Source organism: Stegostoma tigrinum, chromosome 20 (genome assembly GCF_030684315.1).
Source record: "Stegostoma tigrinum isolate sSteTig4 chromosome 20, sSteTig4.hap1, whole genome shotgun sequence".
In the NCBI taxonomy this organism is placed as follows: domain Eukaryota; kingdom Metazoa; phylum Chordata; class Chondrichthyes; order Orectolobiformes; family Stegostomatidae; genus Stegostoma; species Stegostoma tigrinum.
Genome location: NC_081373.1, coordinates 13,249,128 through 13,265,845, shown reverse-complemented (window position 1 = coordinate 13,265,845; position 16,718 = coordinate 13,249,128). Strand labels below are relative to the sequence as shown.

Here is a 16,718-nt window from a genome sequence, read left to right as displayed (position 1 = left end):
TGCATGTCTTTCTCTCCCTCTCTGGCTGGCTATCTGCCTGTCTCTCTCTTTCTTTTCCTCTCAATTCTTTCTCTCGCTCTCTCTCACACATCTCTTGGGTGGACAGAGTTATTAACTGTTCCCCCATCTCTGGTTCAGTCAGAAGTTCCATATTACACCGTGAACTCTAGGTTCTGGTTCTACAACACGCAACAACCAATAGCTGCTGTAATCCTCGGTCCTGATCCAGTGACAGGCCAATCAATAACGTACCTGATGTTCTCACCTCCCTCAGAGACCTTGTGCTGCAGCTTGTCGGGTAAACTGGCCACGTACTGTTTCAGATGAGCCAGCTCCAGGGACTGCCACAATTCCTCTTCTGTGTATCTGCTGAAGGGATCCAGGTTCATGCGGATTGTACCAGAGAACAGCACTGGATCCTGACAGTGAAACAATTCAGAGAATTTGTCAGTGAACACTTAATATTTACACAGCTCACCCTGCAAGAAGATTTTCCAAAAAAGATCCTTTTCAAACGTAAACACGCGTCTGGAAGGGTTTGAGGCTTTCGGAAGAAGCCGAAGAGATTGTGCTAAATGGTTCGAGTGATAAGGGACTTTGGATACATTGAGAGACTGGGGTTGTTCTCCTGAGAACAAAGAAGATTTAAAATAAAGGGGTGTCCAAAATCGCACCCTGCTTTTCACAAAGTAGGTATTGAGAAACTGTTTCCAGTCGCAAAAGGTCAGTAGGCAGTGGCCAGATATTAAGTAATTTGTAAAAGGTCGTGAAAATGATGTAAGGAGACTACAACCAGTTCTGAGGAAGTCATACCAGACGCGAAACAATAATCCTGTTTCTCTCTAGATGGTGCCAGACCTGTTTTGTTTCTCCAGCAGTTTCTACTATTATTATAAAGAGACCCTATAGGTTGAGTGAGTGGGCTACGAGCTAGCAAATGGGTTAGAATGTGGGAAAATGTGAAATTGTCCGTTTTGTCAGAAAGAATATTATCTACATGGTGAGCAGGTGTGGAGCTGTGAGGGCCTGCGGGTCTGGGTGTTTTACTGTATGAGTTGGCAAAGGTTAGAATGCAGGTATAGCAGGTCATTAGAAAGTGAATCAAATGGTATTTATTGTGAGAGGAAGTGAACACAAAGATAAGGAGGTTATGCTTCAGTTCTGTTGGGCACTGGTGAGACCATATCTGGAATCTGTGTATAGTATTGGTCTCTATTTATCTATGTTGTAAGTAGTCTAGAGAAGCTTTACCAAACTAATATCTGGTATGAGTGCATTGGCATATCAGGAAATGTTGGGTACAGTGACCTTGAATCTGCTGGAGCTTAGAACAGTGCAGATTGGTTGTCAAGGTAGACTCTGATTGACCGACGCGTTGCCATGGCGAAAGTACCACGCTCCCAGGCAATTCAGAAGAGACACAAGACTGGAGTGTTCAGTTTGCACAGAAGTGGAAGGAATGGCCTAATGATTATCACTGGCCTATTAATCTAGAGACCTCCCTGTTCTGGGGACCTGGGTTCAATTCCACATGTTGGAATTTGAATTCAATTAAAAAAAATCTGGAACTAAGAGTCTGGTGACCATGAATCCATTGCTGATTGTTGTAAAAACTTATCTGGTTCACTAGTGCTCTTGAGAGAACAAAACTGTCATTCATACCTGGTCTGGCCGAAATGTGGCTTTGGACCCACAGCAGTGAGGCTGACACTCATCTGCCTTCTGGACAATTAGGGATGGGCAATAACTGCTGGTCTAGGCAGAGCTGCCCACATCTCACAGATGAATAAAAAAGAACAGATCCCTGTGCATGAACATTTGTCACTGCCTACAGGTGTCAATGAGCCATGTTATGAGCTGGATTGATTATGCTATATTGAGCAGCATGGCAGCTCAGTGGTTTCCACTGTTGTATCACTGTGCCAGGGACTCAGATTTGATTCCATCCTCAGGCGACTGTCTATGTAGAGTTTGCACATTCTCCCTGTGTTATAGAATCCCAACAGTGTGGAAACAGGCCCTTCGGCCCAACAAGTCCACGCCAAACCTCAGGGCATCCAACCCAGACCCATCCCCCTTGTAACACACCTAATCAACACACCCCTGAACACTATGGGAAATTTAGCACGGCCAATCCACCTAACTTGCACATCTTTGGACTGTGGGAGGAAACCGGAGCACCCGGAGGAAAACCAAGCAGACACAGGGAGAATGTGCAAACTCCACACAGTCTCCCAAGGCTGGAATCGAACCCGGGTCCCTGGCACTGTGAGGCAGCAGTGCTAACCACTGAGACACCATGCCACCCCATGTCTGCACGGTTTTCCTCTGGGTGGTCCAGTTTCCTCCAACAGGCCAAAGATATGCAGGTTCAGTGGATTAGCCGTGGTAAATGTGGGTTTACAAGGATAGGGTGGGTCTGGGTGGATGCTCCTTGGAGGTTCAGTGTGGATTCAATGGGCTGAATGGCCTGCTTCCACACTGTAGGGATCCTATGATCTTACTGTAGCTATTAGCACACTCAGAATTGGTCAGCAAGTGTGCCTCAGTAACATGTCTCCCTTTCCAGCACTACCTTTCAGCCAACTGCACACCACAACCTCAGGCCACATCACTGACCAATAATCATGCTACACATTAGTGTAGGACCAAGTCTGAAGCATAGGAGCTCATGTGTCGTAGGAATGAGAAACTGGTATCCACCTTGTTTTTCATAGAAACAGGAGGAGACTATTCAGCCCCTTGAACCTTCATTTTGATCCAGAGCCCACCCCCTGCCATGGTACTACCCCCTTTTGATACCCTCACCCAAAAAGCATCTATCAATCGTAATCTTCAACTTCTCTCCTTTTCTTGCCCCTAGTCAATGGTTTCCATTTGGGAGGAAATTATTCTGCGTTTTCACAACTATGTTTGAAAAATCACTTGCTGACCTCTTTCCTAAATTCCCAGAAAAGAATCAAGCAGGACTCAATGTTAACTCTGTTTCTCTCCCCACAGATGCTGCTGAGTTTCTCCAGCACTTTCTGTTCTCGGTTCAAATCTCCAGCATCCACAGAATTTTGCTGTCATTCCTGAGTAAGCTGTGATTTGATTTGGATCAAGGAAAGAAGAAAGTAATTTTTTAAAAATGTTAAAACTAGTCAAATCTGACTGTTCTAGAAGGGCAGGGGAGTTCTCCATGGAACCAAAACAAAGTTGCTGGAAAAGCTCAGCAGATCTGGCAGCATCTGTGAAAGAGAAAACGGAATTTAGGGTCCAGTGACCCTTCCTCAGAGTAAGGAATCCTGCTCAATACCCATTTCCCGAACAGTGTCACTAAGAAGAAAGTGTAAGTCAAAAGTGAGCAAAATGCTTGTTCACAAACTCATCTGTGTACATGAGTAGTGACCCTGATGGTTACTTACTCCCAGTGGCAAGTACACATGTTTTCAGTAGCTTTCATCCTTCATAGCCATATTTCTGTGGGTGAGATCTTACAGCGTGAAAACCGGGGGATCATGTTTCTCTAAATTACAGCTGTAGCTACATTTCGAAACACTTTTGGACATCCTGAGGTGCCACAAAAATGCAGGCTTTTTCCATTTTACCTGTGGGATGATGGTGAGTTTCTGCCGCAAATCGTGTAGCCCAATGATGGAGATGTCCACACCATCGATGAGGATCTTGCCCCCGGCTGACTCAAGGATGCGAAACAGACAATTGGCCAGCGAGGATTTCCCAGCGCCTGTCCTTCCAACAATGCCAACCTGTGTCAGAGCGACAGAGAGAGAGATGTCAGACACACTGCTGCCTGAAGAAGAGTGCGAGCACTGCCATACTCAGTTAAACTTTTAAACAAATGTCAAAATGCTTGAGGTAAGCAAATGTTTGTAAGAAGGTGCAGTGCTGGAAGGGTAGCAGCATGGCTCTGAGTCCCACAGGCTTTGCATTAAGCTGTTTCCATGCTGCTCAGTAAGGCTGGATCTCACTTAAAGTTCTGATTGTCAGGAATAGAGATGCAGCATTAAGTGAAATGACTTTTAAGTGAGACATTGGAATCAATCTTAAAGCTGAAATAAGAACAATGAAACACTGAGAATCTGGAATAAGAAAACTAGTCTATTAGTGACCATGTAACAATTGTCAATTGTTGCAAAAATCCATTGGGTTCACTTCTGTCCTTTTAGAGAAGGAAATCTGGTGCCCTTAGTCTGGCCTACATGTGATTCGAGACCCACAGCACAGTGTTCCACTCTTAACTACTCTCTGGGCACCTAGGATGGGCAGTAAAAACTGGCCTAGACGGTGATGCTCACATCACATGAACAAATGTTTTAGAAGCTGAAGTAATTCCTACTGAGCAGTGTGGTTATAAGACTGGACTGCCCTTTATCCCTTGTCCCTCTCTCTCTGTAACCTCCTCCCTTCCTCCCAAACCTGGAGCTAGTAGCACAGGTCCAAGCCTTGGTACCTGATCCCACTTCATTAAGAATGGCCTCTTGGGTTAAAATCCTAGACAGTAAGTGTGACCATGGATATTCTACAGTATGAGATGGCTCCGTCTGCTGGACTAGCTGAGCGTTTGTATAAAACGTAGAAAAAAGGTGCTGGAGTAGGCAATTCGGTCTGTAGATCCTGCCCCTCCATTCATTGTGATCGTGGCTGATCATACAATCTCAGTATCCCATTCCCACCTTCTACTCATATCCCTTGATCCCTTCAGCCATGTTCAGCTCCCTCTTGAATAAATCTAAGGAACTGGCCCCCACAGCTTCCTGTGGAAGAGAATTCCACAGGTTCATAACTCTCTGAGTGAGCCACTTCTCATAGAACTGCACAGGAGAGAGAACCAACAAGGGAGATAGTTTCCAGGCTGTTTGGAGGGAGACGTTAAATACTCGATTAGGGTAGGCAGGGGGAAAGGGGAATACAGTTATTGTGTGTAAAATTACTTGTGTGTTTCACGCACATTCTAAATGATTACATAAGTTGAACTATTAATGAATGCCTTTCTAATTTTTTTTTTACTTGAATCTATCTCATGAGCATACCAATTAATGGCCACGTTTGCTCCAAGAGATGTCAGCCATGTTCTCTGTGGCCACTCTCCTGTATGAACTATCTGACTGTTCTAAATGCTAACTGGGCAGTAATTGGGAATCTCAAACCACTTGTTCAATTATATCTCCTCTCTCTATCTCGACTCAGAGATTCTGTGGTTGACTGGAGCACCCTATGACCAACTATTGACCACAAATTAGCTCACACCCGTCCTGATGGTGCAGCAAACACGCCCCGAACAATGTGCAAACCAAAAAATGTTTTTTGAGAAAAAGCCTCAAACATTTTGAAAATCATGATAAGTTTTGAAAACAGCAGGACAAGTTGTAAAGGTCCTTTTTAATTCAAAAATGAATTCCTGGCTTTATTAATAGAGGCACAGAATACAACAGGGAGATAACAGCAGACCTTTGCAAAAGACTGATTAAACCTGAGCTGAGGTATTAGAAAGGAGAGATGCAGAGGCTATTTAACAGAAGGTACCAAGGACCTGGGTGCGGTGAGCTGGGATTGTTCTCCTCAGAGCGGAGAAGGTTAAAATGAAATTTAACCAAAAAGTTCAAAATGATGAAGCATTTCGATCAAGTAAGTGAAAAGAGACTGTTCCTAACGGAAGGTGAATGTTTTACAGGAGGCTCACAGGTTGAACATAGTTCACAAGAGAACTAGAGGATGAAATGAAGAGGTTTCCACAAACTTGCCGTGATCTGGAATTTACTGCCAAATAGGGCGATGGATGCAGATTCAATGGGGATTTTCAAAAGGGAATGGGATAAATACTTGAAGGAGAAACAGTTACATGGTGAGTGGGATCAAATGGATCAGTCTGTCAAAGAGCTGGCACAGGTACTGTGGGACCCTCCTCCAAAGCTGTGTAAGGTTCTCGCTATTTCCATTTTACCTTTTCACTTGGCTGGATTTCACAGGTGATCCCATGTAGCACCAAATCCAGCTCAGGTCTGTACCGAACCATGTAATCCAGGAATTTAATCTCACCCTTGTCCGGCCAGCCCTCTTCTGGCTGATGTTCGGTGGTCCACGGAGCCTGAGAGGAAGCATTTTTATTTTTACTTCACATTGTTAATGACAGACTCACTTTATTCAGCTTTTTGAAAATTTCAGTCGCTGGAGAATAGGTCAAAAATGTCGTGGATGTTGTCTCCACAACCCCATCCAAAACTGGCCATTTGCTTCTAAATGTACTCTGTACTCCAACGCTCACAATCATCATTGAGTGATGGGGAGGGGATGGTGCAGTCAGTATGGTTACAGCCTAATAAAGAACATGCAGTTTGATAAAGGGCACACGCAGTGTCCTAGGGCTAATAGTTACCCCCCAATCAACATGATGTAAAACAAAAGCTGACGAAACAGTCACAATTACATGGCTGTGTGATGTACATATTGTTAATCTCCCTGTTCAAATGTGTTTTGTTGCACCTCTGGAGCAGGCAGGACTTGAGCCTGGGCTTCCTGCTCAGAGGCAGAGACACTACCACTGCACCACAAGAGGGCCCTCTGTGCACTGTACGGTGGCTGTAGTGAAGCCTTTCCAGTCCTCTCATCTCTAAACGGGGGAGGGTGTCAATCCCACTGCAGCCCCCCTGTTTCAGTGGATTTACCCCCCAACCCCCGCACCATCACCATATCCATGGTACCTCATTGTCCAGCTTGGTGTATTCCGAGACCCTCTCCACAGCCACAATGTTGGTCTCCAGCTCCGACGTCTGCCTGACCAGCCAGTTCAGTGCCTGGGTCACCTGACAGTGAAGGGAGAGAAAAACTGGTTCAGAAAGCGCAAAGAACAGCAAACAGCTGAACGGTGGAGACTGGCCACAGTCAGCAGTTACTCTCTTAGTGCCACCATCTCAAAAACTCCTGTGCATCCTCATTCCATTCAATGGTGGGAGTGTGTCTCTGAAACCACTCAAACTCCCTCCTTCCCTCATTCATTCTGGAAGGACAGAAGAAATATTCTCACGCATGGAAACCCCTTGGAATATGGACTTCACTAACACAGGCACCTCAGGAATTTGGGGAACCAGGAAATTGGAGATAGAATCACAAAGACCCGTGAAGAAATTATATTTGAAAGAGGGAGTAGGGAAGTATATAATGAGGAACACAGCAGTATAAAGCATCATAGTAACCCAGAGAAACATTCTATAATGTTCAGCTATACATGTGCAGATTTCACCAAAGCAGATTGAATTCAATTAATGAAAACTGGAACTGAAAGCTAATTTCAGTAACCGTTACCACGAAATTACCAAGTGTTGTAAAAAACCCATCTGGTTCACTAGTGCCCCTATAGGGAAGGAAATCTGTCATTCCCTACCTGGTCTGGGCCTAAATATTACTCCAGACACACAGCAATGTGGTTGACTCTGAACTATCCTCTGAAATGGCTTCACAAATTACTCAGGCCAAGGGCAATTAGCAGCACCCATGCAAGAATAAAAATAAATGTGGGGCTATGTAGTTCTCATAGGGAAGCTAGCACTGGCAAAGATTTCATGAACTGAATAGCCTCCTTCTCAAGCAGTATGGTTACAATTCTAGAATAGCTCTTTTAATTCTGTTTTCATTCCGAGCATGCATTGTATGGTTTTCTGGACAGTAATGATGTGGAGGGAAAAGGCAGGAGATTGGCACTAGATGATAGAGTCAGTTTAGGCACAATGGGCCAAATGGCCTCCTTCTGCAGTGTAACAGAGCTGTGATGTCTGAAATATGCCACAGCTGTCACCTAACCCCAGTTGCCCTGGACCAGATGTAGTGTAAGGTGGGTGTGAAAATCCAGCTAGCCCCTTCAACTTCAGGCTCCTCAACTAAAACCCATCAGGTGGCTCAGTGGTTAGCGCTGCTGCCTCACAGTCCAGGCACCCAAGTTCGATTCCACCCTCAGGCGATTGTCAGTGCAGAGTTTGCACATTCTCCCTGTGTGTGTGTGTGTGTGTGTGGTTTTCCTCCGGTTTCCTCCCACAGTCCAAAGATGTGCTGGTTAAGGTGAATTGGCCACGGGAAATTGCCCGTAGTGTCCAGGGATGTTTAGGAGAGGTGGGTTAGACATAGGAAATGCAGGGGAATGGATCCGGGTGGGTTCTGTTCAGAAGGATGGTGTGGACATGTTGGGCCGAATGGCCTGTTTAAACACTGTACAGATTCTACGATTTCCCAATTCTAATAACTGCAAGAGGGTTAAGGGAAGACACAGGCAAAAAGGAAACTGTTAGTCCCAGGGAACTGAATCCAATACAAGGTATTTAGAAATGTTGGAACAGCTGAATCATATGGACTTGTCTGTGTCTAGAACAGGAAACGCCACGGCAATGTACTCACATTCAGTGCATACGAAATAGACAGGCCAACCAGACCACTATCCAATCTACCTCTAGCTAGAACAGCAAAGAGTGCAGCAAAGAACACCACTAAGTTACCAAGGAATTCCAAACGGATCGCAAGCCACCTGCATGGAAACACATGGTGATGGTCACATTACAACTACAGTCAACAAATTGCTTACAGATACAGGCTAAACATTAATATACATAATGCCCTGAAACTGGGCTTCCTAAAACATCACGAACTATTCCACATGCATCTCAAAGCTAACACACGTGCAGCAGGTGATCAGGAAGGCCAATGGAATGTTAGCCCGTATTTCAGTGGGGTTAGAGTATAAGAGTAGGGACATCTTACTGCACCAGTGCAAGGTACTAGTGAGACCACACCTGGAGTACTGAGAGCAGTTTTGGTTCCCTTATTTCAGGAAAGATATCATTTGATTGGGGGCAGTATAGAGAAAGTTCACTAGGGTGAACCTCGTCTGGAGGGGTACTCCTATGAATAAAAATTAAACAGGTTGGGACTCTACTCATTGAAGTTTAGAAAAATTAGAGATGATCTCAATGAAACATCAAGGATTCTTAAGGGGCTTGACAGACTAAATGCCGAAAGGACGTTTTCCCACATGGGAGAGTCTAGAACCAGACAGTATAGTCTCAGAATAAAGATGCGCCAATTTACAACTGAGATGGGGAGGAATTTCTTTCTCTGAGTGCTGTGAGTCTGTGGAACTCCTTGTCACAGAGAACTGTGGGGCCATAGGCCTTGTGTATGTTTAAGGCTGGAGAGAGATATGTTCTTGATAAAAGTGAGGGAATCAAGGGTTACGGAGGAAAGGCAGGGAAGTGGACATAAAGTATGTTGTTTCAGAGACAGTAGGAACTGCAGATGCTGGAGAATCTGAGATGACAAGGTTTGGGCTGGATGAATGCAGCAGGCCAAACAGCATCAGAGGAGCAGGAAAGCTGACTTTTTGGGCCAAAACATCAGCTTTCCTGCTCCTCTGACACTGCTTGGCCTGTTGTGTTCATCCGGCTCTATACGTTGTTATCTCAAGAGGTATGTTGGATCAGTCACAATCCTATTGAATGATAGAGCAGGCTCGAGAGGCCGAATGGCCTGTTCCTGTTCCTACTTCTTAAAGTGTTTATGGTCTTATGGCATTATCTATGCGTCAGTGTGGATCACCTGGTAGTCTCTCTCACCCCTGAGTCAGAACATTGTGGGTTTAAATCACATTCCAGAGACTTGCACACAACTCGGCTGTGTGTTGTACTCTCAGAGCAAGATGTGCCCTCTTCATTTATCTTGCCTTGCAAACTAAATCCAACTGTTAACCTGGCCTCAGATTCCATCCACTTTTTAAAGCTGAGAAGGTTGTCGTGAGATTTTAATAATGAGGAGGTTTTAAGCAGAGGATATAGATTTTAAGATAATGGGCATAAGAAGAGAAGGAGAATTTTGTTTTGTTGCAGTGAGTTGTCATGATTTGGAACACCTTACCTGAAAGTGCGGTGGAAACAGGTTCACAAAACCCAACTGGATAAGTAGCAAAACGGAATAAAAAACTTGCAGGGACTTTGGGAGGGAAGGGATTTGAAGAACCAAATCGAGTATGGCCTCCTTCAGTGCAGTGGTGCTGGTAGTTTCCAGTTCACTTAGTGACTCCTGGTTACTGTGGCAACCTTTTGTAGTCTCGAGCTGTGGATAGTGATAGTGATCCTTTCCTTCACACAGCTGACCAGGACCCTCTCCCACTCTTATCACCAGCTACTAGCATGTGTCCAGCATGTGGACAAGTTGACACCCAATCTGTTTCACCACATTATGAACACACCTTCCTTCCTAGAGTGGGACTCAAACCTATAACTTCTGGCTCAGAGGCAATGACACTACCCACTGCAGCACCAGAAATCACCTCCTCTGCCATAAGATTCTGTAGCTAAATGCATGATCCTTTTGGATTCCAAGAGAGTCCTCAACACAGTTAGTGTCTTACATAAATGTCAAGAAAAGAATGAGCAAACACACAGGAAGAGTTGGATACCTGTTGGCCACAATCCAAGGAAAGACACATTTCTGGTTTTCATTAATGATTTTCTCGTTGTCTGCCAGGAAGCGAGCCTGGTGTCCGTACGCTCGGATTATGGGTAAACCCAAGACCGTCTCACTGAAGTGAGAGTAGATGGGCGACCGGGTCACTGAATCCAAACGACGAAGTTGCCGTGATGTCACGATGTAAAAGATCTACAACGAGTGCAAGTACCAGTCAATAAACTGAGGCAGGAGGTCGAGCAGCAACTGATTGAAATGCCATGATGTAGCTTCAAGGTCCCAATTATTACAGACCCAAGGTATACAGCACAGCATCAGCAATTCAAGAATGAAGTGTCAAAGCACAAATAATCCTCTTCCTCACCAATCTCTCAAGCCAATATCATTTCCCCAACAGTGAACCTTGACAGACACATTTAATCACCCTCTACTCCTTTAAACTGAAAGTAAAGCTTCGTCAACTCTTTTAAACTGAAAATAAAACTCTCTCTACTCTTAAACTGAAAGTAAAGCTCCCCATACTCTTCTAAACTGCAAGTAAAGTTCACTCTACACTGTCCCCATCAAACGCTTCCAGGACAGTAACAGCAGTGTAGTTGAACCCACGGACATCGATTATGTTCTGCACAAGAACCTCTGGAAGCTTCAGTACAGAAACAGATCATTAGCCCAACTAATTTATTCACCAAAGAAGCCTGTCAATCCCACTCCAAATAAATGCAACAACCTGTTTTATTTTTTTTTCCCCATATGTTTAGCAACTTACAGTCGACAGTATCTCTACCACTCACCTCAGCAACACCATGTGGTAATGAGCTCTACACCACTCCCTGGATAAAGACATTTATCCTGAATGTTCTACTGGATTTCTTAATGACTTTCTCAAATTGTTGATCTTGAGCTTTGCAGAAGTAGGAACTGTTTCTTTATATTGAGCGTATAAAATTCCTTCAATAACTTAAAAGCTTCAATCAGGATACCCCAATGCATCAACATTACCCTCAATCTTCAGTTATTTTCCTTCCGGTTAAAAAATACCCTGCTTCTAAGCTATTTTTCCTGGTTTTTCATCCTCATTTCAACATCTCTGGAGAGAGAAACAGTAAATATTTTTCATTCAAATACTTATTCAGAATAGGCTTCAGCTCCGAAGAAATATTTACTCTGTTTCTTCTTCACAGACCTGCTGAGTTTCTCCAGCACTGTTTGTGACCTCCCTGAATGGTCTAACTCTATTTTCAAGATTATGTCACCTAAGCTTCCTGTCAGAAGAAAATAGATTCAATCATCCCAAACACCAGCCTTTTTAACTGAGCAAGTCCTATCGCCTGACACACCGAGGCACTGTCCAGCCAACATTACCTGGATGAAATAGTAAATGACAACCAGTGGGACAATGACGATGGTAAAATAAGGTGTCGCCAGGCAAATGACAGCCAGAGTGCCGAGCACACCAAAGGTACACGACAGCCAACTCCGAAACGACACTGGGATGGTTTCATCGATGGTGTAAATGTCCTGCAGAGGGAGAGATGCAAAACTCACAATTAAGATCAAAACCCTCCTTCCTCTGGGTTGGATTCACTTCAATGAGAAACATTCAGGGCTGATCAAAGCAAGCTGTTTAAGATAATCTAGAACCCCCTACCTGATCAGCTGGTAAAAACAGATTCCAAACATTTAATAGCCAGTGTATACATTTCATATTTATACCCATTCCCACCCTACCTGAATGTGCCCATTCACCACGCCACAAAAGGAGGGATTAGAACAGTTGACCACAAATATGTTGAAGATGTGGGTTTTAATGAATCAAACTTTCAGAAAGTGTTTGACAAAGTCCCACATAAGAGATTAATGAGCAAGATTAAAGCGCAAGGGACTGGGGGAAGTGTATTGAGATGGATAGGAAACTGGTTGGCGGAGAGGAAACAAACAGTAGGAATTAATGGGTCCTTTTCAAATTGGCAGGCAGTAACTAGTGGGGTGCCACAGAGATCAGAGCTGGGACCCCAGCTATTCACAATATATATTAATGATTTGGATGAGGGAACAAAATGCAATATCTCCAAGTTTGCAGATGATACCAAGCTCGGTGGGAGGGTGAACTGTGAGGAGGATGCAGAGATCCTCCAGCATGATCTGGACAGGTTCGGTGAGTGGGAAAATGAATGGCAAACGCAGTATAATTTGGATAAATGTAAGGGTGTTCACTTTGGAAGCAGAAACAAGAAGTCAGATTACTACCTGAAGGGCTGTAAATTGGGAGAGGGGTGTGTGCAGCGGGATCTGGGTGTCCTTGTGCACCAGTTGCTGAAGGTAAGCATGCAGGTGCAGCAGGTATTAAAGAAGGCAAATGGTATGTTGGCCTTCATTGCGAGAGGTTTTGAGTACAGGAGCAGGGATGTGTTGTTGCAGTTATACAGGGGCATGGTGAGACCACACCTGGAATATTGTGTGCAGTTTTCATCTTCTTTTCTGAGGAAGGATGTTCTTGCTCTTGAGGGAGTGCAGCAAAAGTTTACCAGGTTGATTCTGGGGATGGTGGATCAGATGTATGAGGAGAGATTGAGTAGGTTTGGATTGTTTTCACTGGAGTTCAGATAAATGAGGAAGGATCTCATAGAGACTTATAAAATTCTAACTCGACTGGACAGGGTAGATGCAGGGAGGATGTTCCTGATGGTGAGTGTATCCAGAACCAGGGGTCACAGCCTGAGGATTTGGGGTAGACCACTTAGGATGGAGATGAGGAGACATTTCTTCACCCAAAGAGTGGTGAGCCTGTGAAATTCAATACCACAAGTAGCTGATGCCAGAACATTGACTGTATTCAAGAGACGACTAAATATAGCACTTGGGGCAAATGGGATCAGAGGTTATGGGAAAAACCAGGATTAGGCTTTTGAGTTGGACGATCAACCATGATCGTGAAGAATGGCAGGGCAGACTCGAAGGGCCAAATGGCCTCCTCCTGCTCCTATCTTCTATGTTTCTATGGGTGTCTGAAAGGAGGAGTGGGATTTGAGAGACAGAAAAGTTATGGGACAGAGTTGCAGAGTACATGAACATTGATTAGGGCAGCAAATACTTGGGGACACCACTCACTGCAAGTTCCCCTCCAGGCCACTCACCACCCTGACTCGGAAATATATCACTGTTCGATCAGTGTCACTGGGTCAAAATCCTGGAATTCCCTCTCTAATGGCATTGTGGGTCTAACCTACAGCACATGGGCTGCGGTTGTTCAAGAAGGTAGTTCACCACCACCTTCTCAAGGAACAACTAGGGATGGGCAATAAATGCTGGAACCAATTTCTAAAATAATCCTCATCTGGACAGGAAAGGAACAATGAATTGATGTTCACACCATGTACAATCTGGTGGTCTGCTGGGAGAAGACAGTGAGTGAATATTTGCAGGTCAGTGGATGAAGACTCTCACATATAGAGTTAAAGAAAGGCTACATTCAAATAGCGCCATTGATAATAACTCAAACATGGGAATGCCTGAGCCAGCTGCTTAGTCGCTGAAAATGCTAGAGAGCTACCAGAGGGCAGTCATACCTTGGAAAACCTGTTAACGATCCTCCCAGTCGGAGTGGTGTCAAAGAACAGCATTGGAACATGGAGGATGTTTTGCAGTAAGCGTGAATGCAAGTCCCTGGAAGCGGCAATGGTTCCTCCTGCCATCAGGAATACACCAAGGAGCACGAAGACAGCTGAGGAATGTGGGAAAACAACAAGCATATTTATCATTTCCAACGTCTCTGTACTTTCACAGGAGCAGGATTCAGCATGTCGAACCTGGTCTCCCAATCAGTAGACCACCGCTGATCTGTTTCTTAACCTCAGTCTACCCTTGGTTCTCTAGCCCTTAGTATTGTTCCCCAACAAAACATTATGAATCTTGGTGTTGTAATTTGCAGCTGATGCCCAGCATTTTGCAGGGCCAACAGTCCCTCATTTGTACTTCACCATGTATAGACAAATGCATCTTGGCATCACCTCAAAAACTAAAACAAAGCAAACTACTGCGGATGTTGGGAATATTAAATAAGAACAAAAAGCGTCAGAGAAACTCAGTAGGTCTGGCAGCATCTGTACAAACAGAAACGGTCAACATTTCATATCCAATTGAATAGGCTTCAACTCCAATGAAATGTTCATTCTGTTTCTTCCTCCACAGACCTGCTGAGTTTCTCTAGCAAGATAACAAAGTGTGGAACTGGATGAACACAGCAGGCCAAGCAGCATCTCAGGAGCACAAAAGCTGACATTTCGGGCCTAGACTAGGTCTGATGAAGGGTCTAGGCCCAAAACGTCAGCTTTCGTGCTCCGGAGATGCTGCTTGGCCTGCTGTGTTCATCCAGCTTCACACTTTGTTATCTTGTATTCTCCAGCATCTGCAGTTTCCATTATCTCCGAGTTTCTCCAGCAATCTCTGTTTGTATTCTTGCTGAATGGTCTGACTCTATTTTGAAGATTATGCTGCCTTGTTCTAAGCTTCCTGTCAGAAGAAAACAGATTCAATCATCTCAAACACCCCAATTTGATCTTCTTGAAGAAAATGTAGGAAAATGGGACTAGTTCAGTTTAAAAAACCTGGTCAGCATAGACGAGTTAGCTCAAAGAGCCTGTTTCCATGCTGTATGCCTCAATGACTATATGAAATATTAGCCTAATTCCGTAAAACAGGCATTGATCACGGGGAAAAACAATGTACGACTGGGCAGAGCCAACATAAATTTATAAAAGGAAAATTATGCTTGCACAATCTGTTGGGGATATTTAGATTAATGTGGAAAACGTGGTAACCAATTAGCAAACAGTAAATTTGCTCAAACAAAAATGTTATAACAGTTGGATTATCTCTATGAATAATGTTAGTTCGGGAATAACTATTGGCATGGATATGGAGAGAATCATTCCCCTGTCTCCCTCAAAACAGTGTCATGGGATCTTTATACAAATGGGAAGATGAGACTTCTATTTATCATCTTGTCCAAAACATCACACCACCAACAGTGTCACTCTCCTGCAGTACTGCACTTAGTACCAGCCTGGACTTTGTGCTCAAGTTCCAGGGGTGAGGTTTGAGTGTGCAGTTTTCCAACTCAGAACAACAGTGCTGCCCTTAAGCCAAAGCTGATATCACAAAACATTAGAAAGTTCCAAATCTGTTCTTTAAGAAGTTAAAAATCAAGGCATTCAGTCTCTTGAATAAGAAATGGGGAGCTTTTTTATGAAGCCCATAAGGAAGAATTGTTTATAAGGAAGGCAGGACAGTGCTAAAGAGAGGAGATAGCTTTAAAAGAGTTGGTAGAGGAACCAGAGAAGGGAAATTGGTGAGTCATGACAATCTAGAATGTGTCACCTGAAAGGGCAATAGAAGCAGATTCAATAGTAACTTTCAAAAATGACTTAGATAAATAATTCAAAAGGGAAAATTTACAGGGCACTGAGCAAAAGCAATGTGGCTAGAAAATTATTGAAGTTGGGTGAAGAACCGTCAAAGAGCGACAACAAAGCCATAGTGGGCTGAGTGGCCTCCTGTCCTGTTCTAAGGTTCTTAGGAACACAGCTTCAGACCGGAAACTTGAGTGTGTCTCAAGTAGCAGACAGCAAGGATGAAAAATGAGGAGATGACAACCAGTGACCAGCATTTTTGTTGAACTGAAAGACACTCACCTTGTGCGACACCCAAAACACCAAAGATGCCAAGTCGCTGATTGCGCTCAGATGCTGGGTAGGTGGTGTTGATGTAGCGGCTGGCATCATTGGTCCAGTCACTGAGCCAGAGGTTCTGCCCAACGGTTGCCACGTTCTGGGCAATATATGACAGGATTATCAGCAACCAGTACCAAGAGCCAATAGCACTGATATATTTCCAGTAGATTGAGAACTTCACCTGCCAATTAATACAGAACCCCAAACAGACCAATCAATACAGGTAATCCAGTCACATGGTGTGCAGTGTAGCCCTTTACCCTTTGAACTTTAGGAATCAAAGGAGGGGAGAATTGGGTGGAAAGCTGAAGTTGAGGTCAAAGATTAGCTGTCATCTTGCTGAACGAAGGATAATGCTCTACAGTTGCAAGGCGCACTCTTCATTCTGCTCAAAAATTCTTATCCAAATAGGCCACAAACCTACAGAAAAGTTTCTCAGTATTTTTACTTGCTGTACTTACTTCGCCAGCTCTTTGTTGATTTGCAATGCTCTCTGCTTCAGCATCTTCCTCACGGAATCTGCAGCACAGGAGGCCATTCAGC

The 16,718-nt window shown here is 44.2% G+C and overlaps 1 protein-coding gene across 1 annotated transcript in view; it reads right to left on the bottom strand.

The window, feature by feature from the left end:
* The window catches only part of abcc2 (ATP-binding cassette, sub-family C (CFTR/MRP), member 2), a 63,517-nt gene that overhangs the window by 2,954 nt on the left and 43,845 nt on the right, over positions 1 to 16,718 (bottom strand). The window contains exons 22-30 of the mRNA XM_059653010.1: positions 16,137 to 16,356; positions 14,013 to 14,167; positions 11,809 to 11,964; positions 10,439 to 10,638; positions 8,386 to 8,512; positions 6,702 to 6,803; positions 5,945 to 6,088; positions 3,591 to 3,749; positions 253 to 419 (exon numbers count right to left, since the gene is read on the bottom strand). Coding sequence (XP_059508993.1) covers positions 253 to 419; positions 3,591 to 3,749; positions 5,945 to 6,088; positions 6,702 to 6,803; positions 8,386 to 8,512; positions 10,439 to 10,638; positions 11,809 to 11,964; positions 14,013 to 14,167; positions 16,137 to 16,356 — 1,430 coding nt within the window. The remainder of the gene's footprint in view (positions 1 to 252; positions 420 to 3,590; positions 3,750 to 5,944; positions 6,089 to 6,701; positions 6,804 to 8,385; positions 8,513 to 10,438; positions 10,639 to 11,808; positions 11,965 to 14,012; positions 14,168 to 16,136; positions 16,357 to 16,718) is intronic.